The sequence below is a fragment of the Pezoporus wallicus genome, unplaced genomic scaffold (assembly GCF_028554395.1).
Source record: "Pezoporus wallicus isolate ANWC-B61680 ecotype Strahan unplaced genomic scaffold, APGP_CSIRO_Pwel_v1 contig_3017, whole genome shotgun sequence".
In the NCBI taxonomy this organism is placed as follows: Eukaryota; Metazoa; Chordata; class Aves; order Psittaciformes; family Psittacidae; genus Pezoporus; species Pezoporus wallicus.
This window is the reverse complement of record NW_026638957.1, coordinates 3234319-3259236: the sequence shown is the minus strand read 5'-3', so window position 1 is coordinate 3259236 and position 24918 is coordinate 3234319. Positions and strand designations below refer to the sequence as shown.

At 36.3% G+C, this 24918-nt stretch overlaps 1 protein-coding gene across 1 annotated transcript in view; it reads left to right on the top strand.

Moving 5' to 3' along the window:
- Positions 1-5864: 5864 nt before the first annotated feature.
- TRIP11 (thyroid hormone receptor interactor 11) overlaps positions 5865-24918 on the top strand; it is a 37146-nt gene continuing 18092 nt past the window's right edge. The window contains 11 exon segments of the mRNA XM_057413306.1: positions 5865-6304; positions 9035-9111; positions 10182-10292; positions 11385-11660; positions 12489-12557; positions 13253-13418; positions 15336-15701; positions 16315-16355; positions 17364-17570; positions 18665-21694; positions 24665-24805. Of these exon segments, the coding sequence (XP_057269289.1) occupies positions 6166-6304; positions 9035-9111; positions 10182-10292; positions 11385-11660; positions 12489-12557; positions 13253-13418; positions 15336-15701; positions 16315-16355; positions 17364-17570; positions 18665-21694; positions 24665-24805 (4623 nt within the window). The 5' untranslated portion in view covers positions 5865-6165.

The window sequence follows — 24918 nt, the reverse complement described above, 5'->3', positions numbered from 1 at the left end:
TTTCCTAAATGGTGCTTGAAACACAAGTTCTGTTTACATCTAAATTAAACGGAAGTATGTTGTAGATAGGGTATGTAAGCTGTAGTCCACATAATGCATTGTTAGCACAGGCATTCTGAGAATCTTTTGAAGATAACCCTAAATTTCTTTATCAAAATATTCTAAAGTTAAATCATTGCACACTAGTAACGTTTAATTAAAATTAGTATGAAATGAATGGTATCTAGATGGTAATACACATTCAGCATCAAGCAGTACTGTATGTGAAAGGGCTTTTACCTCTCAGTAAAGATTTGTTTACAACATTGGTTTCTTGATATCTTAGGATATTATTATGTTATACCTAATTGGACCTAATTCTGTTTTCCTTAGCTGTGTGCTGAATTTCCACCAATGTCATCAGAACCACTGTATGTGTTAGTATGGATTTTGGCATGCAACAGCGCTACTTTTTAAAAGCTTATTTTAAATTTTGTCTTTTAAAATAACTCTGTTATGCACATTATAATTAATAGCTGTAATGTCTCAAAATAATACAGCTAAACAACGGCTTTAAAAGCCCATGTGTGCATATACCATTTTGAAATGCTATGTTATGTTTTTCAGGATGAAAATTTCTGCCTTCAGTTTAAAATGTATATGAAACTGAAACTTTCTTTCCTGAAGTCTCTAAAGCACTGAATTGTTTCCTTGCTTGTCTGTAAATCCACAGCTTTAATTTCCTGTCTTTTGTTGTGCCATGAACTGATTCTGAAATAAGACTCTCTGTTTTATAAATAGGTATAGGCTGGCAATTTGATACCAGTACTTGGAACCTGGACCTTTTATTCCCTATTATATAAAAATATATTATTTCTATAGCTATATAGTGTGGCAGCCCTATATTAAAAATATAAGAAAAAAAAAAGCCCCTTGAATTGCATTAACTGTAACCTGTGACAATTACATGTTTTTTATAATCACTAAAGCATGGAGGTTTGCATTTGAACTTTCTTGCCACTTTGTAAATTACTTTATCACCCAAGTGTTTTAATATGTAGGGAACATAAACAGTGCCTGAAAAGCACATCTGTGTCAGTCATTACAGGGCTAACCATACTCCTTTCTGTGCAGAAACAGTCACTCTGCAAATACCAATTTAATTTTCAGAGGTATGTCCAGTTTCATGAAGTAGGTATATCAGCCTAGTCAAGGAGCTAGAGGTAGTAATTTAAGCTATGTATGTTAATTGCACCAAAGGAAAAGACTAATACTAATTGGTTACAGTATACATTTTATAACCCAGACCTAAAGTTCAAAATGTGTGGACCTGCCAAGAAGCTGTCAATAAAAAGCCAGTCTCATTTTTTGGTGTGCATTCTTTTGGTGATAAGCAGTCCTCAACGTGGCTGAACTATGCTCATAAAGCATTTACTAATAGAGAGCTTATTCCTACTGTTATCTGTTCTGTCAAACTGTTAAGTGTTTTTTGCATGTTGTAGCTTTAGGCCAAAGTCCATTGTAAAAGAGCAGAAACTGTTTTGTTGTTTTTTTTTTTTTAAATTACAGTATGATATATGAGGGAATTTTAGACTTCTTTCAGCCAACATATTTTTACTGTCTTCCTCGCAGTGAGCAGTCTATGTGACTGCTATGTAATTCATGTTTTCCTGCCTATAGACATCAAAGGGGTAGGCAAAATGAGTGATACTTATATTAAATATCTTTCAAAATTACTTCTGTAAGCATAAGCTGTAAACTGTTTTCATGGTCTTGTAATGAGGATGGGAGGAAAAAGTGTTGTAGAATCATGGAATAGTTAGGGTTGGAAAGGACCTTAAGATCATCTAGTTCCAACCCCCCTGCCATGGGCAGGGACTCCTCACACTAAACCATGTCACCCAAGGCTCTGTCCAACCTCACCTTGAACATCACCAGGGATGGAGCATAAATGCATTCATTTGTAATGCAGTCATGCTTGAATGCAATTCTTGTTAGGCACAGCAGGTATAAATATGAGTTATTTAGAAGTTCTAATTTTTCTGGTCTTGAAACTAATCTGGTACAATCCTGGCTTGCTCTCCAACATTTGGGCTCCTTGTGCCCTTTAAATAACTTCAGAAAGTTTAAATGTAATTTTCAGATAAGGTACTATTTTTCATACTTACTTACTTTGCAGGCTACTTAAAAATAACCAATACAAAGTTAAATTTCCAATGTGTTTTAATGTTGGACTATTATTACTATTACAAATCTGTAAAATGGTGGGGAGTTTAAAATGTCTTCTGCACATGTCTAGTAAAGAATTGTATTTCTGTATCTCAAGACTAATATTATTATTTGCAACCTGCTTTATTACAAAACTGACAAGCTTTTACGAATTACCAAGAACATGTTACAGTTCTAAAATGAAATTTCCTAGAATTTACTGTTTCAAAAGTTGATGAAAACATACAAATGGTGGCCTTTTTACTGGGGAATGGGATTGGAGAACTCTAGTTACTCAGACTTGCAAAGGCGTATGATTGTACAACTCATTTTACCAGGACATAATTTTAACAGAATCAAAAAAGAAGAATCCAAGGAAAAGAAAATTTGAAGTGGAAACTTTAAGGGGTTAGATATAAAATAGTGTTTCTCACTGAGTAAGCCATCACTGTCTTGACTAAACCAAACTTAATGCCTGGAAAATCTTCATAGTTACTTAGAAATCATTAAAAAACCCAAACAAACAAACAAACCCCAACCGTACAGGTAACAGATATAAATGATATAAACTCATTTCACACATAATTAGTTGTTCAAGTAGGAACAATGCTTACTATATACAAACTGGCCTCATTCAAATACTTGATTCTTTACTTCAAATTAGTAGCTTCTTTGTGTTGTATCCAGGTTTGCATCTGAAAAGCATGAGCTCTTTTGCAATAAACTCTTTTAACCTGCATACACACATTTTGCCTTATTTGTATTTCGGACATGGAGGGAATGCTTCAGTATTTAGCCTGCCATAGTCACCTCCTTCGTCAACTGCAGTTCTTCACAATGTTGAAGTACATGTGACTTTTCAACTGCTCTTAATCAAAATCAAAATGTTTTTACTTTATTTTCTTGGTTAAGAAAAGCAAATAATCGTTACTAAGAGGATTTTTATTTTTTTTTTCTCTTAATATCCCCTTCCCCCTCATTTATAGCGACTGTGTGAATTCAGGAGAGAAAACTTGTAAAAAGGTTTGGACAGAAAGGGATGTAATATTTAAATGCCACTAAGCAAAAAAAAAAGGATAAAACCCTTGATACTGTCTTCAAAGCATGCAAGCACTGATAAAACTTTATTTTTTGCTACATGAAATTCTACATGTACAAAACAGTGTGGAGTTATGATTTTGTAAGAGAATATTTTATTTTTCATCTCTTGCCTAACAGCTGTGTACTTCAGAAATCATTTCAGTAAAAAATTTTTCATCTTGAGACTCTGCTTTCAGGATCATGTCTTCAGCTCTGGATTCCTAAACAATCTTTGTTTCTGTTTTGTGTATATAAAGCATATAACACTGAGAAGATTAAAAAAGGGAAAGGTGAAATGCTTTGTCATTGTTTTGACTGGAAAATGGCAGTGCTGTCTGATATTTTGAAAATGCTTTTGAAATAGGCATGAATATATACGGTTGTATTTGATACCACTTTTTTAAATAAATATGATTATAGCTTCTAACATTTCTCTCTTGACCCCAGTATTTATGTATGTGCTTTCTCTTATGTGTGAATTGGGCACAGAACCATCAAACATTAAAACTGTACCTTTGCTATCAATGGGCCTTGCACCAGATGTGTACACATATGAGCAGTGGGGCAATTTTCTGTTGCTGATAACTGACATTTTATCATCTATGATTCCCTTGATCTGTTGATACTCCAGAATTTATGTAAAGACACTTCTGAGGAAGGGAGTTGGTGCCAATTATAGTTATCCTACATCTTTACAAATTGTATGCTTTATGTTTTAAAATCAGTTACTGTTTCCTGTTTTGCTTCCAGAACACGCATTCTTTTTGTGACACAATGCACAGGTTTTGTAGCTTTGTCAATCCACAGACTAGACTGGATGATCTCTGTGTACCTTTATCAACAGTGATGAAGCCAGTCTGCTAAAAAAGAGTTGCAATGCTAAATAGTTGGATTTTATTTTTTCAAAAGTACTAATTAAAAAAAGTAGGGAAAGAAAGCTTTCTGTGCTACTTTATTAACTTCTTGCCTTACTTGGCATTATAAAATGAACCACAATATGAGACATTTTTATAATTTCTAAATACTTTCAAAAGGCTGGAGGACATCCCTGATCTCACTTGAAAATGTAAACACAAGTTTCCCATATAAATGAATTAACCAAACATTATCGGAAAAGATGACTTGTCTTTTATCTCCTATGGACCCATATGGTTTTTGTTAAGCCATGGAATAGGGTGTTTGAAGCATTGTAAACTTTTCCTCTCCATTAAACCCAATGTTTGAAATTAACAAAATCATTGAAGATGCACATTTACGTTCTGTGCTGTATCACTGCACTAATACTTCCTGTAATTGTGGTGCATAGATTTTTGTTTTGGAAGGGTTTGGTTGGATTGTTTTTTGTTTTTGTTTTGATTTGTTTGTTGTTTTTTTTGAGCTAGGAATGGATTTGAAGTAGTGTATGATATTACCACGCATGATTTTAAGGGCAGTAAATATTCTGTCTAACATTTGGCAATGTATAAACCTGATGGAAAAACTGTTCACAGGGAAAGCAATCTTATCAAACTTGACAGCTATTTCTGTTACTTTTAACTTCCAAACTCTTGCTCCACATAATGTACTCGACCTCAGAGTTGCCTCTTGAGTGACAGTTGGAGGTGAAGCAAAAAAAGGCAATCCAGTATTGCAGGCCAGCTATGGACCCTTCACTAAAGCTCTGCAAGATACCATTTTGGAAGTAACAAGCACTTTTTTCCATAGTGGCCCGGTAATGATTGTCAGCTTGTAACTCCAGAGCATGTGGTTTGTGCCTGCTGCATTCTCGGCTGCTCTGCAGACTTCACATGTGAAATGCTCTTTCTTCTCAGCTTCATTTCGCCATTGATGTGGTGCTTTCATTATTAATTTTTTAATGTAGTTATTAATTTGAAACTTATTAATGAGCTAGCTGCCCTTTATCTTCTTTCCAGTATTGGCAAATTTTTGTATCAGTATTGGTTTTACTGTTTTAATACTACATTTTCTGTAACAGCACAGTACTCCTTGTAGTCCCTGTAATTTCAAAAATGTCATATGATCAAAACCAACAGGAATTTTGAATCAAACCAGTGTCGGGGTTGTGGCTGGAAGTCCAACCAACCAGCCATTTGTTCTACATCCAAAGAGGCAGGGGCCTGGTATCTCAGGAACTTGCCTAGAACACGTTAAACACGTCTCTTGTAGCAGTTGAGTATTGTATTTTGTTCATGACACATGACCCAAGTATGTGTACATTAGGGTTCGTGTTAGTCACAGGGCACTCCCAAGCCGAGCTCCAAGCTCGGCCGACATGTCCTTCCACAGGACAGACCGGCACAGAGCCCTGCGGTAGCTCCGCGGTTCCCCCAGCCTCACTTTTACACAGACTAGGAACTACACTCAAGAGTCGCGCCGGCCGTGCCTGTTGGAAGGGTGAACCCAGGGGCATAAACTTGAACTCGACCACATGGCTCTGCTTTTGTTTCTCTGAAAGCAAACACACTCCAACACCCCCCAGCCCCGCTGCACACCACCACTTCAACCTCCCCCTCCGCCTACCACAGCGGAAACACCCCCCCTCCTCCACCTCTACCCCGGCATCCTCCGCTGCCGCGCACGCGTCATTGCCGGCGCGCGGGCGCTCTAGCCGGTTGCGGTTGCTGTTGATGGTGTTGTGGTGGGGGTGTCATGGCTGCCGCCGAGGTGGCAGAAGCAGGAACCGCTGGGACGAGCCGCTGAGTTGGCTAGTGCTGGGAGGATGTGTGCGGCGCTGGCGGAGGGGTCACCGAGACCTCTTTGCTGAGTTGGCAGCAGGAGCCTTGACCCTCCCTAGCGAGGGGAAGGGAGCAGGAGGAGGTGATCGCCCCTGTTCCCGCTGGAGCCAGCTGCCAGCTGTGCTGGCCGCCTGCCCGGCGCGGGGCTAACTGAGCAGCGGTGATGGCGTCGTGGTTGGGCGGGCTGGGCTCGGGGCTGGGTCAGTCCCTGGGGCAGGTGGGGGGCAGCCTGTCTTCGCTCACAGGCCAGATCTCCAGCTTCACCAAGGACATTCTGCTGGAGGGCACGGAGGAGGTGGGCGGTAAGTGCCGCTGAGGCGCTGGCCGGGGAGCAGCGGGGCGGGGGGTGTCCGTGTGTTTGTGTGTGGTTGCCGGGGCGGGCCCTGTTCCGTGTGTACTCGCTAGGACAGGCTCGGTTTCGGGAGGGAGCCTTTGCTCCGGCTGCCGGTTTGCCCAGGGGTCGGCAGTGGGGGGGCCCTGCACCTGCCGGCCGGGAGCGAACTGTGCCGTCCCGGTACGCGGCTTGGTTTCTTTCGGGAGAGCTGCTGGCTTTGCTGGCTGTGTTTTCTTAGTCAGCTCCTGTTGATCTCAGGATCTGAAGAATAGACAAACATATTCCCAGCCTATAATAGCAGAGGTTAACCTTCTCTAGGTTTATTATTCGAAAGTTTCTGACTTGCTTGAAGCGTTATGTTGATCAGTAATGAAAACACACAACACTCTAATTCCATTCCGTTTGCTCAGCTTATCTAAGACCCTATCTGGTTAGCTTTTGGTGTGGTTTCATAAAACTGCAGAGGAATTTTTACACTGGTATGATCTAAGCCTGACGTGTCACATAAGCAAAGGTCCAGCCTTTATGGTGTTCTCGTTGTTTGTATTTCAGCTGGGGACAGAGACCTGTCAAGTTGTACCATTCTCCTGCAGCCAAGTAGAACATTGCCATGGTTTAATAGGGACAGGAAGCTAGGATGATACATATTTAAAATAGGAAGCTGAGACATTGGAGTAAGATTTGAGTAAAGTAACAGTAAACTTATTCTAGACTGTAGTCTTTATATTTTTAAGAAGCTTTTTTTGTTACAAGTTGTTGAATAAAACTTTTGATTTTTATACTAAAGCACTTGTATAACATGGTAATAAATATCAATAGGTTAATGCCACTAGTATTGTATTGTTTACCACCTTGAAACTATAACTTACTGAAAAATATTACCACTCTTAAAGCAAATGTTAAGAACAGCTAGGACTTCTGAATACTCATCTTAAATGTGAAATTAAACAATTCTATTTTGTTTGTAATTTCGAGCAAATTTAGATATCAGGAAGAAGTTATTTACTGTGCGGGTGGTGAGGCACTGGAACAAGTTGCCCAAAGAAGTGAATGCTCCATCCCTGTCAGTGTTCAAGGCCAGGTTGGACAGAGCCTTGGGTGACATGGTTTAGTGTGAGGTGTCCCTGCCCATGCCAGGGGGGTTGGAACTAGATGATAAGGGCCTTTCCATCCCTACCTATTCTATGATTCACAACTAGGAAGCATTGCCTAAGTATTATATCAGTCTTGTTGGCAAGCTGATGCTGCTGGTCTCATTGATGGGGTTTTTTTGGTATACAGGTGAAATGAGACAGATTTGTTTGGATAACTGCAAGGTTACACTTTTCTGAAATACTTGCTTAGAATTGTTTTAAATTTCAAAGTCCCATATTAGTTTAGTTTGGAGACTTACTCTGTGCTGCTAAACTGTGTAGTCATCTAGTGTGTTTGGTTTGCCCTTTTAAAAGAGAAATTGAGATTCTTATTCACACATTTGTGCTTTAGTTTGTGTAAGAGGCATGTGCTGATGATGTTCATTAGTTACTTCCAGGTGTATTTGACTGCTAGATACTGCTGTAAACTACTTCTGTTTGCTAAAACTTTCAGAGTAGTACATTTTTATGGGTTACTAGCCTTGAGGGTGTGAAAATCTAGTGGCATCTAAATACTCTTCCATGAAGACCTTTACATATTGTGTGGCATAGAGAGCACTTCATGCAGTTCCTTACATTCCTGGTTTTAATTTTCTGATGTTTCCGAATTTTTAATATTATCCCTTACATCCACTGCTTTGGCTGCCATCTGAACTGATGATAGTGTTTGTGGTTTATAGACTTTTAACATCTTCCATTTAGCAGAGATTGTTGCTTCTGCAGCACTTGAGCTGCATCATTTTTAAATAGCACATAGGAAATTATGAAATACTGTATTTACTTGAAAATTATATTTATTTCACATAACTGTCAAGCTTGTTTTATAGTCAGTCAAGGATGATTTCTCTTTAAGAAAAGGCAATATAGTATTTCTAGGCACTGAAAGTTGTACATGGGAGAAGTAAACATAGCCTGTTTGAGGAGGGTTGATCATCAACGGGAGAGTGTCCCAGGACAGAATTATGTGGGTTTTGACTTAAATACACTGATATGATAGGTAGTGTCACCTCTGTAAATGGAAGTGAGTTCTATTGGGGATTTGTGCCTTAATGAGGGAGGCAGGGATGATGTTTTGTTGTATTGGTTATTTTGTGGGTTTTGTTAGGTTTGGGATTGGGTATTTTTTTTTGGTTTGTTTTTCTTTGTTTTGTTTTCTGAAAATTTAGTTACTGTTGTGTCTGTTTTGTGGAATTCTTATTTTGAAACTTCACATGAGAATACTGAGAAATACACAACTGTCACATCAGGGGCAAAGTCCTATGTGAAAAACAGCTCAGTGACATGAAATAGTCACATTTTAAAGCTTAAATCTATACTTTTCTATTATCTTTGTGATCTGACTTAAAGTCTAGGTAAGAGAGAACTAAATTACACTCAAAAAGACTCGGGTTTGTGAAAAAGAATTCTGACGGTGTTCTGATAAGAGCAGCTTTTGATATTTACCTAGGAATGAACATCAAAGCAGTGTAAAGTAAGACACTTGTTAATAACTGTGGTCTTAATTGATGTCTATTTAACAGACTACAAGTAGCTTAATAAAAATGAAAAATTTCACTTTCTTTCAGATGCAGCAACAGAACTCCAAGTGTCCAATTCTAGACTCAGAGAAATAGAAAGTATTAATGCAGCACAAAAGCTTGAAGTAAGAAATTTTGGAACACTACTGTAATTAAAAACAATTAATAAATAACGTTTCTTGTAAAGTTGAAATATAGCACCGAATGTGCTTGTCTGGATAAATCTAGAAAAGAAGAGTGTGTTAGAATGTGGCTTTTTATTTACTTTTGGGGGGGAGTGGGGGGAGGCATTGCAATTGGGGGCATATTTGTTTATTGGAGTATGCGTGTGATGCATGTTTTCATTTTTCACTAAGTGCCGCATCCTGCAACTGTTCCTACTTACCACATGGGTTTGGACTGCAGCAATAGTCTTGGCTTTGAAAAGCTCGTAAATATGACAGTCTGAAGTTTCCATAAATTTTGGCATTTTGTAGATGATCACATATAAAATCAGATCTGGAATGACGGGTTAAACTGGACAGCATGTCTCCTGCAGCAGGCAGAAGGCAGAGCGTATGTGCTCCCTGATGCAGTTCTGTGCCCGTGTTTCCCCACTGTGTGTTGGTTTTGACATAACTGTGGATGCATGTGCTCTCCCAGAACTGCTTAAAAATCCCATGTGCCCGTGAGGAAAGTGACTTGGTGTACTTTAACAAATGACTTGTTGGTTTACAGCCATAAATAAAGTCATAAGATCGACAACTTCTATGTATGTCCTCAGCCCTCAAGAACATTGAGAAGTTAAGATAGTATTTGGGGAAGTTCCTGCTTGTCCTTTTTTAGATTCTTGCCATTTGCTCTTGAAGAGTGTCAGAGAGAGAATACTGTGTTGTGTGGATATTAGCTCTGATTTCTGTTATCTGGCTGTTCTTAAATTCTACTGATGGGTCATGCTAAGATGTAGTTCAGCCTTGAATTTTTCTTCTTGCATTTACCAGAAACCTTTTTCTGAAATGCTGTATGAAAATGGAAAGCTTGGACATGAATGTGATTTTGGACCACATTTGGAAGTTACTGTTGTTTGTGTGGTTTGAATAAAATAACATGAGAAATGTGTATAATTTGATTTCTTTACTGTCCAGCAGATTTACGCTTTTCTTATTCTGTAAGAACTGTTCCAAATTTACCAACATTAATTTCTCATCTTTGCTAGAATGAGAGACTGAAAAAAGTTTGTAGTGATTTAGAAGAAAAGCATGAAGCAGCAGAACTTCAAATAAAGCAGCTATCTATAGAGTACCGAAATCAGCTTCAACAGAAAGAGGTAGGATATAGAGTGAAATATTTGAATAAATATGCCAAATAAACTTGCATATTATGCTGTTTAATCTCTTTGTTATGGTATCTGTGCTCTTTCAGTGGAAGCGTTGGTCACAGTTTCAATTTCTTAGTTTGTTAATGTAGACACTGGGAGACTTAAGACATATACTGTTGACTTATGTAATGTAAGCAGAGCTGCCAGGAGAAAGTTGAGATGAGAGAACTCCAGGAATGTCATGCATATATCAATTTCTGGTTTTTTTTGTGAGAAAGAGCACTTAAACTGCTTTGTATTTCTGATTCAGTTATCTTTAAGGAAGGCAAAAGGAGCAAATTCTTATTTGAAGCAGTTATATTGTCTGTAGATACCATAATTATTTATCTTAATGTATACAGTTTCATGATCTGAGAAGTGTTTCTTTGTGATGAAAACATCAGCTGTATAGTCTATTGCGTAGCATTAGATTTCATAGCCTTTTAAATGAAGACAGTTGCCAGTATGCCTAGAATTACACAAAAGTTTTATTTCTTCTCTATTTATAAATGCATGTGGGAACTAGAGGAAGAAGAATTTTGAGATGTGTAGAATTCTGCATATTAAATACAGTAGCAGAGTTGTTACAAGAAAATTGCATGCAGCTAATTTCAGTTTGTTGTAAATAAGTAAATTTTCAGTACCTTATGTGTAAAAGAAATCAGATGTAATATAAATGTGGGAGCATCACATACTGCTTAATTTTCATATTTGAATACCCTTGTTAATTTTTTTTTTTTTCAGCCTGACTGTTGCTATAGTACTTAAGTACCTTGGCTGCTGAAAAAAAAGAAATCATCATTTTTACTGAAACTTAACTGAAAACCGTTAAAACTTTTAGTATGTATCCATGTGGGAGATACTTTATAAACATCAGCTAAGACTGCTTTTCTCCGTTAGGAGGGAGTTTGGGTTTTTTTTTCCTTTTTGCTTTAGTGGAAGCAATTAGTTATTTTTGCTGGGGACAGGTTGTCTGGTTGGTTCACATTTCATAAGTTTACAAGAGGCAGTGTGTTTATTGTTATTCTTCCTGAAACAATACATTTTATTCTGTATTTTCAGGTGGAAATCAGCCATTTAAAAGCTAGACAGAATGCTCTGCAGGAGCAGCTGCAGAAAGTACAGAAGGCTGCTCAGTCAGCACAGCTGGGAGCTGGTGTTTTACCACCAGCCACTACATCAGCTTCATATGTTCCAGTGGTCAGACATTCCTCAAATTTTGAAGGATATGACATGGATTTTGGAGATGTAATCTGGTCACAGCAAGAAATAAACAGGTTGTCCAATGAAGTTTCTAGGCTTGAATCTGAGGTTGACCACTGGAAGCAGATTGCACTGGTGAGTATTTCCTCGCTGTCTTAATCTCCACTCCAGATTAGTCTTTTCATTGAATTTCATGGTTTTGGAATGGGTCTTCAGAAAGTTCATGGTGTACAATTTCTAGAAGCAACATGATTTGATGGAAAAGCTGAAACTTAATTACGTTTTCATCATTTTCATACTGTCACATGGCTAACATTCAGTTAATAACATTCATTGACTAACTTCCAAATGCTTCATGATGCTTTTATGCATAATTTATCAAGTTAGGGAAAGGGCTTTATAAACATTTGCCTGTGCTACTTCAGGGTTTAATTTCTGTGCAGCCTTTCAGAAAATGATTTTCTTCTTCCTGGCTCTGATACTATTTATTGACAGTATAATACTGTGATAGTTGAATATTTGCCTACTGGTTTTACTTACTCTTCTCTCAGTCCTTGTTATGTCAGTTGGAATTCATGATTTGCTGAGACAAGAAATAATACAGTCTTTCAAGCTGTTGTTGATATGAGTCATTGTTTTTCAAGCTATGGCCTGATTTCAGAGCTATGCCTTTCTCATTTAGAAATATTCAAGTAAAATTAAGAAACCCTGTTGTATTGTTAGGTGCAATAACACCCACTACCACAAACTTTTGTATATTTCCATATAACAATAATAATAAAAATCAGTGGAAAATAAATACTTTCAATTAAAATGTCTTTTTTTAATCAAATTTACTGTAAATTTTAATTTTTCTTCACATTCCCTTTGTTTTTCTACTTTGAGTAGAAATAGAGGAAACACACGAAAAATATGCCTGTTTATCACAATTTTCACATGGATATGTGATTTTTCTTTTCTCAGTCTTCCAAAGTGCAAGGGACAAATGATGCTGAACAAAGTGAAATATGCAAACTGCAAAATATTGTTAAGGTAATATGACAATTTTGACAAGCTAGTCTTCTCTTACACTTTATTCTTGATGGTTTTGCATATGATCACATGACTTATGAATACAGTTAAAATGTTTACAACACATGCACTTAAATTTTCTCGATTAAAAACATATGTGGGCTTGTAGTATCACAGTAACATTTCAGTCATCAATACAATATTTAAAAAGTTACTCTGCGAAAGGGTATTTATGTGAATTTGTTTAATGTAGTACGTAAGCTTAAAAGAATTACATTGGTATTTATGAGGGCAAATCACTTTCAGAAGCTGTTGATGTCTGACTTACGAGATACACAAAATAATTTCTTCTCCCTTCTCAGAAACATCTTACTTTTTCGCATTGAAGGTGCAGAATATGCATTTGCCTGACATCCTTAAAAGTTGCTAGAAACGTGTCCTACTGTATCCACTTCCTGTGAAGTAGTTGTAATCTCTCTGCTTTAGTATTTGCTGTTTTGTGGAGCATACTGTTGTGTAAATGTATTTTTAAAAGGAATGTCTTTTGTTGGTTTGGGGTTTTTTAAACATGTTAAAAGACAAGAAATGTGACTTCTGTGAGTAATCTTTTAATAAATCTTTAATTTTACTAAGGAAAATATTCTTATTTCTTTTTTTTTCCTTTTTAAGCTTCTGTACTGTATTTTACCATTCTGTTTTTCTAATTATACTTTTAGGAGCTCAAACAGAATTTAAGTCAAGAAATAGATGAACATCAACATGAACTTTCAGTGTTGCAGGATGCACACAAGCAAAAGCTAGTAGAGATAACTCGTCGACACCGAGAAGAGCTGAGTGAATATGAAGAGCGAATTGAAGAACTTGAGAATCAGTTACAGCAAGGTCTTTCTTACCACATGCTTTCTTTTTTAATGTACAGTGAATTTTGGTTAAAGGATCAAATTTGTATGTAATGGTGTAATAGATATCAAATACGTGATGTTCAGGAATTTGATTTTCAACTTGATTTCATCTTGATGTTTAAGGTGCATGTCCTAGTATCTTATATTCACTATTGCTGGCTTGAACACTGGAATGCTGGCATTTTTTCTGCTGATGTATGTCAGTCTAGAGGGTCATTTTCTATACATATCAAATGTTGTGCTCCAAATCCTACACATCCTGTTTTGTTTTTTTTTTTTAACCTTACACTTAATGTGTATGTGGACAAGATAGCACTTGTCTCCTTAGCACAGGAGTAATTTTGCTGAGAAGTACTATATGCCAATTCAGTTACTTGACAAAAGTTCAAGACTGACATAAGGACCACACTTCAGTCTGCAGCGTGACTAGATTGTAGGAGAAGCTTTGTAGTTCTCACAAGATGCTTTTTCTTGTCTTGTAGGTTATTTCATAGAATCATAGAATAGTTAGGGTTGGAAAGGACCTTAAGATTATCAAGTTCTAACTCCCCTGCCATAGGCAGGGGCACCTCACATAAACCATATCACCCAAGGCCTCGTCCAGCCTGGTCTTGAACTCTGCCAGGGATGGAGCATTCACAACCTCCCTGGGCAGCCCATTCCAGTGCCTCACCACCCTAACAGGAAAGAATTTCTTCCTTATATCCAATCTAAACTTCCCCTGTTTCAGTTTTAACCCATTATTCCATAAAAATAGTAATGTAAGATTTTCTTTAGAGGCTTCCTTGCGTAAATATGTAATATTTGCCTGGAAACTTCCCGTTTTATTATGTGTTAAAACTTGGACTTTTAAAGAGTATATATTCTCCTTTTGGAAAGAGAGATCCATTCCCTTCTTGGAAAGAAGGGAAATATTTTCACAGCCTCTTAATGCCTGAAGTAGTACTGATAGAGAATTTATTTCTTAAAATCAAGTGCCTGTTAAGATGTAATCTGTCTTTTACTGTGTGTACATACACCAGCAGGACTAATTTAATGAAGTTAAAGGGAGGAATCTCTATCTTTTGCATTACAAGTCATCTGTAAAATAAATACTGCTCACAGCTTTTGAAGGTTTAAGAGTGTTTTATTTTTTTATTTTGTTGGTCTGTTTGACATCATTATACAGATTAGGGCAGGAGGAAGTGTTTGAGCTTGTGATGAAGTGAATTCACAAGCAGCATGCTTTCATTTAGCTTTTTTTGCTGTAATTTCTGATTATGCTTTTTTATATTCCAACTTTTCTAGACGTTACATTGTGATAATATGGTAGATGTCTGAAAACATCAATTCTGCAAAATGAGATTTTTTTTTCAAGTAAAAGTCTGTGCATCATTTAGCAAATGATATACTAATATGTAGCAAATAGTTCTCTATAACAACCATTCAACAAACCTTTGAAATTTAATTAAAATATTAAGAGAGATTTTGCATCAGGCTAAATTAGATGGGGTTTGATTAAATTATTCTTAGAAAATTAAGCAATTCCGAATTGCAGTGTACTAGATTGTGTCATCTCCCCACCAGAGGAATGGGGGTCAAGTATATTTTAATTAAATGGCAAAACGTACTGTTCACAACACTTTAAGTTTTAAAATTATTTCAACCATAAATACTTCACAAGGATGCGCAAGCATTTGAAAAGCTGCATATCAAGCCGGTAGTATGTATAGCCCTGCTTCAAATCTTAATTCTATATATGTAAGCTTTCTGTTGATGATGATTATCAAGTCTTTGGTTTAGATATCTCCCTTTGTCAGGAGAAGAGGTAGAAGAAGAGACTCTTAAGCAAAAGATCTGCAGTGCTGCTGGTTTTGGTTAATAGTTAAAATTGCTAACAATCTTTTTTGCTTTTTAGATGGTGTGAGCACTGATGCTGTGGGTGGCTCTGAAATTAGTGAACAGAAAAAAAATGCTCGGAGTCTAGAAGGAGGAAAAATAGAAGAGTTGGAGATTGTAAAGGACCAAGAGGATGAAATAAGAAAATTAAATCACAAATTGTCTTCTGCTAAAGAAGAAAACAGAATTCTTCTGAAAGAGCAAGAATTGGCAAAATTAGAAAAGATCCAAATAATGCAAAAATATGAAAATCTTAAGTCTGAATTTAGCAGGCTTCAAAGTGCTGCTGCAGAGCAAGATGCCCTCCTGAAAGAACAAGACAAGAAGCTCCAATCAAAAACGTCATTACCAGAGGATATTGTCAGACTACAGCAAGCGCTGTTAGGTACTAAGATGATGATTATTTTATTTTTTAGTTAAATTATTTTTAGTAAACCTTTGCAGGTTTTCACTTTTAAAGCTCAGATTTTACTTTAAGAATTTGGATCTTAGTATGATAATATATATCTTTTAAAAGCTGCTGCTTTACAAAAGGCTTTTTCATTGAGGTAAGGCTAAGCTGAAAAGGAGACACAACTGAAGCTAGCATGACTGATTATCATAGGGCTTTCTGATTAGGTAAGTAACAAGAAGTTGCTTGTTTAAATTCTAGAAGCACAATTTTGGTAAAGACAATCTGTTGCTAATCTTCGCCCTAAAGTAACACTGAAACTTCTCTGTTTAAGAAGTGTATCTGTATGTAGAAAATCTTTTAATATTGCATAATTGATACACTGTAGTGCCAAAGTCCTCCTAATGTGGACTCAGTAGTAAAAGTAATTCTCTGTGGTGGTGGTTGATGGTGCATTTCAGTCTACAGCACTGATGATTATAATCTCAAAATACTGTGAAACTATTCTCTTCTGAGCAGCAGAGTGTTGCTGGGGCAAGGTGGGAGAATTGTTTTTGTTGTTATTTGGAAAGTGGTAAAATTCTGTATTTTTTTTTTTCCTTTATAGAAGCAGAAAATGAAATAGCAAGGCTTTCAAGTTTAAATCAGGTAAAGCAATTTCTAAGTTAAGCCAACAAAGTTTGTGTAAATAGTAAGTGATGGAAAACATGTTCTGGCACTATACATTTTTTGGAGCAGTTACACTTCTACATTAATAACCTTGTAATCAAGGAAATAATTGTAGATTAATTCTGGAATTACATGTGGAATTGATAGAAACGACACATTTTGACTTGTGAAACTCCATAGTTTCTCTGTGAAAGAAAACTAGATTTCCACCTATCCATTGCTACTTAGGCTGCTGTAACATAAATTTTAAAAGTATTAATAGTATATTCTGTAAAATTTGTCACTTTTCACCTGTTTGGCCTATTCCGGCTTTAAAAAACCGTTGACATCTGTAAAATACTTCTCTCCTTACATGTAGTACTCTAGTAATAGTACATTCCATCTTACTGATCAAGTTAAGCAGTGGAAAATACAGTCTCTGGAACACACCTTTAGAGTTTGGCAAGGTTTGACTTAGTCTTTTATAAACTCAGGTTTGAGAGACTTGGCTTAGTTTACGTTGTATCCATTAGCATTTCTCAACTGGGGTCTTCTGTGTTTTGCATGTGTTGAAGATTTCCCATGGCATTTTTCATAAGCATGTTGTTCAGGTGTCCTTTATTAAAACTTCCTGTCTCACTATGCAGCATGCTACATATTTAGAGTATATCTTGGATGTATAATAATTTATCCCAGCTGTGGATCCATGCCTCAGGGGTGGGTATAACTTTGCTTGCCAGACAGTGGCTTTTTGTGCAGAAGCTCGTAAATTACAGTCCTGAACTTAGTGATGAGAAAATAAATGTCTGTGTGTGAATAGTACAGTCAAATACTTCCTGATGAATAATTTTTAAGTGGCATAATATTAATGTAGGCCTAAAGATTCTAACAAAAAAAGGGCATATTTTACTTTTAATTGTTGAAGGGGGGAAAATAAACTATTTCAGATCTGAAGAGGTTATAAGTTTCACCAAGGTAAAGTCTAGTATTTAGTTTTTTTAACTTAAGAAAGGACTTGAGAAGGAACTGACAAGTTCAGAAGATAAAAATGAGAATATTCTTTCTGCATATGCTGAGGATCAGAATTCAGAATTAAGTCAGTTAAGACAATATTTGGAAAGGAAAGAACATGAATTAAATGAAAGTATTGCAGAAAGAGAAACATTAATAGTGGAGCTGGAAGAACTAGACAAGTAGAATCAAGAAGCTACTCAGGTAATAAACACTGCAACTATTTATTTAACTGCTAAAATATTTAGGTTTGTGCATGTTGGTCTTTCAAGTTGATCTTTGAATGTAGATAACAGGGAAATAGAAGTTATCCTCTGAGGCTTAAAAAGAATATTGGGACCATCTTAGTGCAAAATTTTAAAATGCAAGAAACCCACTTATTATGGATGAATAAATAACATGGTGTGTGAGCTGTCCATAACGTTTGTCACTTCCCAAAGTCCAGTTAAATATTACTTAATTTTTCACTCCACAAGACTTTTGACAGATCTTACCCTGCTGATATTTAGACCTCCATCTTATGACAGTATGCATAACATGAGTTATTTTTTAAAACTTTTTCCTTGTATTATTTTTAATTATATTGAATAATTAAGTTGCTTTATTACAGGTTCTTTCAAATACGAGCATATGTGGGGCAAAAAAGGTCACTGACTATAACCAAAATGGAATGATAACCTTTTTCTCACTCTTCTGATATATTGGACCTGTAAATATCCAGTTGCAAGCCATGTGTTTTCAGTACTGGTTTACTTTATGGAATTACACGTTTTTTTCCTATGAAATGAATCTCAGCAAATGTGTTTAAAATTAAGCATGAATAAGACATTGAAAATAGAGTATAGAAACAGGCATTCTCTTCTGTAATTTGTTATTTTAAATTTAGTGCCGCCCTGGTTTTAAGGAATGGGTATATGCTGTATCCCCATTCCAACTGTCCTGGCAAATTCTGATGGTTCTTTTTCTTAGGTAACTCTCTTTTTGTTCCTTGATTTAAGTAGTTAGGGTTTTTATTCTCAATGAAGTGTAATCTATTCCTATTAGGTTGTTTGTTTTTAATTAAGTTAGCATTGACTAGTTGATCATACTTGCCACCTGTCTTTGGCAACTAGGAAACAGTTTTGCTTCCTCCTCTCAGGTGTGGGTTTTTTTCCACCTCTCAGGTGTGGGGTTTTGGTGTTTTTTTTGTTTGTGGGTTGTGTTTGTTTTTTTTTCTTTTAGTGTTCAGATGATGCAAATGCATACATGGTTCAGCTGGCTCTCCTTTCCTAATGAGTTCTTGTCTATGTACGTTTCAGCATGTGATTACACTGAAAGAGCAGCTGTCAAAGCAGCACATGGAAACTGATAGTATCATCAACCAGCTGAAATTTGACTTAGAATTTGAAAGAAATAAATTATCAGAATTAGAAATGGAGAAGATGGAAACTATTAAGGAGTTAGATATTCAGAAAGAAAAACTAAGCCAATGTTCATATGCACTTAATGATTTGCACATAAGTAAGCAGCAGCTTCAAGATAATATTAAAGAGCTTCAGGAGCAATTAAGGAAAGCCCAGGACTGTAATTTTCATCACAAAAAAGAGTTTGGAGAATTGCAACAGAGGCTAAAAGAAAGAGAGGAGGAAGTTTCTGTATCTTTGAGCAAGCTAACAGAAAAAAGTAACCAGGAATCTAACTACACTTGTCAAGATCTGATTCTGAAAGAAAGAGAAGTAGAAATTGCAAAACTACAGAATGACATTTCAGAAAATAAACAACTGAATGAAGAATTAAAGAAATCTCTGTCAGATCTCAGAGCAGAAAATGGAAAGCTGATGGCATCCACCGAAAAACTAAAACAGGAGTTAAATAGTGCCATTTCTGAGAAAAATAAAGTTTACTTGGAAAAAGACACTGTTGTGGAGGCCTTGAAAATGGAAAAAAGACAGTTGGAGAGTGAATTAAACCAGGCAGAGAAGAGGCTTTTGGAACAAGCACATAAGTATAAGCAGACTATTGAGGAATTATCACAAGCACGGAGTATGGATACCAGTGCCTTGCAGCTTGAACATGAGCGCCTAGTTAAATGCAATCAAGAGAAAGACTTTAAGATTGCTGAACTTAAAAGGAGCATTGAGCAGATGGAAACTGACCATCAAGAAACAAAAGAAATGTTGACTACTAGCTTAGGAGGACAAAAGCAGTTGACAGAACTCATTAAAGAAAAGGAGATATTTATTGAAAAATTTAAAAATCAAGCCTTACAAGTGAAGCAAGAACTTGAGGAATATATGAAAGTTTCAAAAAAGCAGGATGTCTTAAAACACAGCTTGGAGGAAAAAGACAGAAGTCTTGCAGTCATGAAGGAGGAAAATAACCATTTGAAAGAAGAACTTGAACGCCTTAAGGATCAGCAAAGCAGATCTGTGCCTGTGGTTGAGCCTAAAACTTTAGATATTATTATTGAACTTGAAAGTGAGGTAACACAGTTAAAAGTAATAAAGAATAATCTTGAAGAAGAAATAGAAGTTCTCAAAAAAACAATAGAAGATCAGAACCAAACAACAGTGCAACTTCAGGAGTCATTGCAGGAGCAAAGAAAGGAAATAGATGAGTCTAAATTTCAGTGTGAGCAAATGAATGTCACACATGAAAGACTTTCTTTAGAGAAAGATGAGGAGATTAAAAATTTACAGAAAACAATTGAACAAATTAGAACTCAGTTGCACAAAGAGAGACAAATTATTCAGACTGATTCCTCTGATCTCTTTCAGGAAACCAAAGTTCAGACTCTTAATGGAGAAAATGGAAATGAAAAGCATGACTTATCTAAAGCTGAGATTGAAAGACTGGTAAAAGGTATCAAAGAAAGGGAGATGGAGATTAAGCTTCTAAATGAAAAGAATGTTTCTCTAAGTCAACAAATTGATCAATTGTCTAAGGATGAAGTTGGCAAACTTACTCGTATAATTCAAGAGAAAGATTTAGAAATACAAGCTCTCAATGCTAGAGTTTCCTCAGCTTCCTCTAGGCAGGATGTTCTTTGTCTTCAGCAGCAGCTGCAAGCTTATGTTCTGGAAAGAGAGCAAGTACTAGCAGTTCTAAGTGAAAAGACAAGAGAAAACAGCCAGTTAAAAACAGAGTATCGTAATATCATGGATATGGTTGCTGCTAAAGAAGCAGCTTTGGTAAGGTTGCAAGAGGAGAATAAAAAGTTATCTGATAGATCTGAAAACAGCAGTCAAGACATGTCTAGAGAAACTATTCAGAATTTATCCCGTATCATTCGAGAAAAAGATATCGAAATAGATGCTCTAAGTCAAAAATGTCAAACCTTATTGACTGTCTTGCAGACATCCAGTACAGGTACTGATAACGGATCAGGAGGTGTTAACAGTAACCAGTTTGAGGAACTTCTACAAGAACGTGATAAATTAAAACAGCAAGTAAAGAAGATGGAGGAGTGGAAGCAACAAGTAATAACCACAGTTCAGAACATGCAGCATGAGTCAGCTCATCTCCAAGAAGAGTTACACAAGCTTCAAGCACAAATTTCAGTTGAAAGTGATAGTAATTCAAAGTTGCAGGTGGATTATAATGGCTTGATTCAGAGTTACGAACAGAATGAGAAAAAGCTGAAAAGTTTTAGTCAGGAATTAGCACAAGTTCAACACAGCATAGGACAGCTTTATAACACCAAGGATCTTCTCCTAAGTAAACTTGATTTGGTAACACCATCTGTGACAATGGCTTCCACTGTTTCACAGCTTTCAGGCATACAGCACAGTGGTCCGGAACTACTCAGTGACGAGGCTAAACTCCTTCAAAATGAGTTGGAACAACTGAAACAAAAGTTGCAAGAGAAAGATTCAACTATCAGAACTCTTCAGGAAAACAATCAACGACTATCTGATTCTGTGGCTACAGCATCAGAGATTGAAAGAAAGAATCAAGAAGGAACTGAGTCGGAGATGAGGCAGATCAAAGAAAAACATGATGTCTTACAGAAATCACTTAGGGAAAAAGACATATTAATTAAATCTAAAAGTGACCAGTTACTTTCTGTCAGTGAAAATCTTAGTAATAAAGAGAATGAAAATGAGCTTTTGAAGCAAGCTGTGACTAATCTTAAAGAACGAAATTTGATTTTAGAAATGGATATTAGAAAACTGAAAGAAGAAAATGAAAAAATAGTTACACAGTCTAGGGAAAAAGAAACAGAATTCCGAGCACTTCAGGAGACTAATATGCAATTTTCAATGATGCTGAAAGAGAAAGAGTTTGAGTCTCACTCAATGAAGGAAAAAGCTCTTGCTTTTGAGAAGCTGCTGAAAGAAAAAGAACAGGTATGTGCCTTCATATTTATGAATGTTTTTCAAAATTAGCGACATGGTAATCCTTTTTTGTGTATATGTAGCCATCAAGTGTTTGCCTGAAATCTGTTTGTGACTCCCTACTGCATTACACTACAACAAAAATCCTACCCCTGCAAAGTTAAGAAATTAAAAGTCAGCAGGTGAGTGGTTTGCAATGTTACCTGTTAATTGTGCATCCATAAACAACTTTTATTTCATTTACTTGGTAATTGCTCATTTACTGATCAGCTGCTTAATATTATGCTTTGGCCCTGTTCATGAAGTGCCCTATATTATTTTTACTGTATGGTGCTCAAACTTCTGCAGAGTTGGCTAGCAGAACTAATTTTCCAATGTGCTTTCCTCTAGTGTTTGTTATTCCAATGTGGTTGCTTCTCAACATCCCTGTGAGGTGAATGGACTTCTGTATCTTGCTTTTATGGCTACAGAAACTCCAGTGCAAAAGAAAAGATGAAAGATCAGATAAGCTAAATTAGTGGTTTCTTCTATACAATTTGACAAATGGAAATATTGAAACTTTTTTCAAAATGTTTATTCAGAGAAAAGTTGCAGTGGCTTGTAAATTACCTTGTATGTAATTTGAAGAACAATCGCTTTTAAAAGAGGCAAGAATTATGTGGCATCATTGATACACAGGGCAACAGCATGTTGTACGATTTACTGCTGCTGGAGTTAACAAGTAATTTGTTAATTGCCATTTGGTTTTGAGAAATAGGTGTTAAGTACAGTGCCAAAGTCTTTCTGTAGTTTAACAAACACTTGACAGCAGAACTCCAGGATGTAGATGCTCTGAGAGTATGTCTTGGTGGGAGACTTTTCTGGTAATTAATTCCAAACAGATGATTTTCTTTTTTTTGTTTCCTCTGTACTGCTCAGGTCTCCTTTCTCTTCATCTTGATGGCTGTGGTTGCTGTTCTTCAGTCTTCTCTTAGAGTTGTCCCCCTCCATGCATTCTGTTCTTAGTATCCTTCTGGCTTTTAGCATACCTTCCCATTCTCTGAAGTTAGGAGCACTTGCCCATTATCAAAGAGTGGTATTTATGCAAACCATTGCTAAGTACCTTGGCATTAGTTTTCCCCCCACTATAATTAAAAATATAATTACTGTAATTTAAGTTACAAACATAACATTATTGTTATGTTTTTAAAATATAATTAAAATTAATAGAATGGTTTTGGCTGAAAGGAACCTCAATGATCATCTCATTCCAACCCCCCTGCCATGGGCAGGGACACCTTCCACTAGACCAGGCTTCTCAAAGCCCTGTCCAACCTGTCCTTGTACGCTGCCAGGTATGGAGCAGCCATAATTTCTCTGGACAAACCTGTTCCAGTGCCTCACCACACTCACATCTCTGGAATTTTCGAATTGCCAACTAAATCTGCAGTGTAATGGATTTGGAAAGCAAAATATGAATTACATTTAGCAATACATGTCTTTTTAAATTTGTCATTTTTAAGGCTCAACTTAGACCTAATATGAGTTGAAAACTAGGTTGGTTTTTTTTTTTTTTTTTGTGAGAAGTTTGACTTGGGACAGATGCATAGCTCTGTTTGCTCGTAGTAGATGTTTTCGTATCCTGTTCTAAGGAAATACTATGGAATTACAATGCAAATTTTTGTTGTCTCAAAGTACAGTGGTGTTTTGACAAGTGGCTTTGAATTACCATTGGGAATTTAAACATTCATCAGTCTTTCCATATAAAGCATACTAATACTTTACAAATTAACACTCTTACTATTTTGTTGGGTTTTTTGTTTGTATTGGGGTTTTTGTGTGTTTTGTTGGTGGTGGTTGTTTTTTGTTGTTTTTTTTAATTCTAACTCCTAGAAATCTGTATTGTCTGGCTAGGTTTTCTGTGTTGCATGTGTTTTGGCCTGCAGAGTTTCACTCAGTGGTGGTTTAGGCTTTCAGTTTCACAAGCATGTTATGTTTGTCTAGATGTTTTTCTTGCACAGATCAGAGAAGTTCCTGTTACACACTTTGTGATCCCCATGGAGAACTAGAAAATATAGTATCAAAACAGTTTTGTATTTTATGTGTGCGTGTCAGAAGATAACGTGATATTAAAAGAGAACGTCTGCCTGCAGGTTTATGGTTCTAGGGCAAAAAGACTTCTACTGAACTCAGCTTGATTAATAAAACGGATAATTGAAGCTAATAAGTGATGAAGCATCATTAGTGATGAAAACAAAGATTTGTATACTTTTATCCAGCATATTCAATATGCATTCAAAACAACATGGGACAAAAGGCAAAGAGCATGCTGACAAGTTTTCAGTAACTGAAAATGTGTTCATGTGTACATGTCAATTCTGTGTAACTGACATACTTGCAGTTCTTTATATGTCTATGTGAAGTTGTAAACTGCATGTGAGAGCATTGTTTGTTGAAATTTGACATCTGAAAACATGTTGAACATTGTTGTGATTCATTGAATGCTAATCTTCAGGAGTGAGGTCACCCTATAGTTTATTTTTTTAAGATTTCTTTATGTGTTAAGTTGTGTTAACTACAGGCAAGTTGACCTGCCTAGGGCAATGCTTTACATGTGCATGGCCTAATAAATGGGTATCACAGCTAACAGATTTCAAACACCAGGGGGAAAAGTGAAGTTTTCAAGTATACAAGTGGCTGAAACACTGTGTACATAATACATATCTCATCTAAAGATAGTTAGGTATCAGTTTGTTTGCAGCAGTCAATTAAGACAATGCTTCTGTATAGTGTCTTTAACAATAACTTTGTCTTGTAATATGTGAGTGAAATAACTTCAAAATAATATTTTCCCCAGATGTTGTTTTGTGTTGTAGGGCCATGAGCGTCTTGCCCTTTTCCTTCTTAGATCAGTATTGTCTTTAAGCTCTTTTGGGCAAAGACTGTATCTCCTTTGGTAAAACTGTTTGCCGTGCTTGAAATGTATATTTGTGTCTTCAACAGGGCAAGACAGGAGAATTGAATCAACTGTTAAATGAAGTTAAATCAATGCAGGAAAAGGCTGTTACTTTTCAGCAAGAAAGAGACCAAGTCATGGTAGCACTCAAACAGAAGCAAATGGAGAGCAGTGCCCTGCAGAGTGAGGTACACCACCAAATAATTTACAGTTGCAAGAAATAAAAGAAAAATATTTTCTGTATTATTTTTGATAAAAATCACTTGTAAAAATACTTTAAAATCTATACATGTGCAGTGTG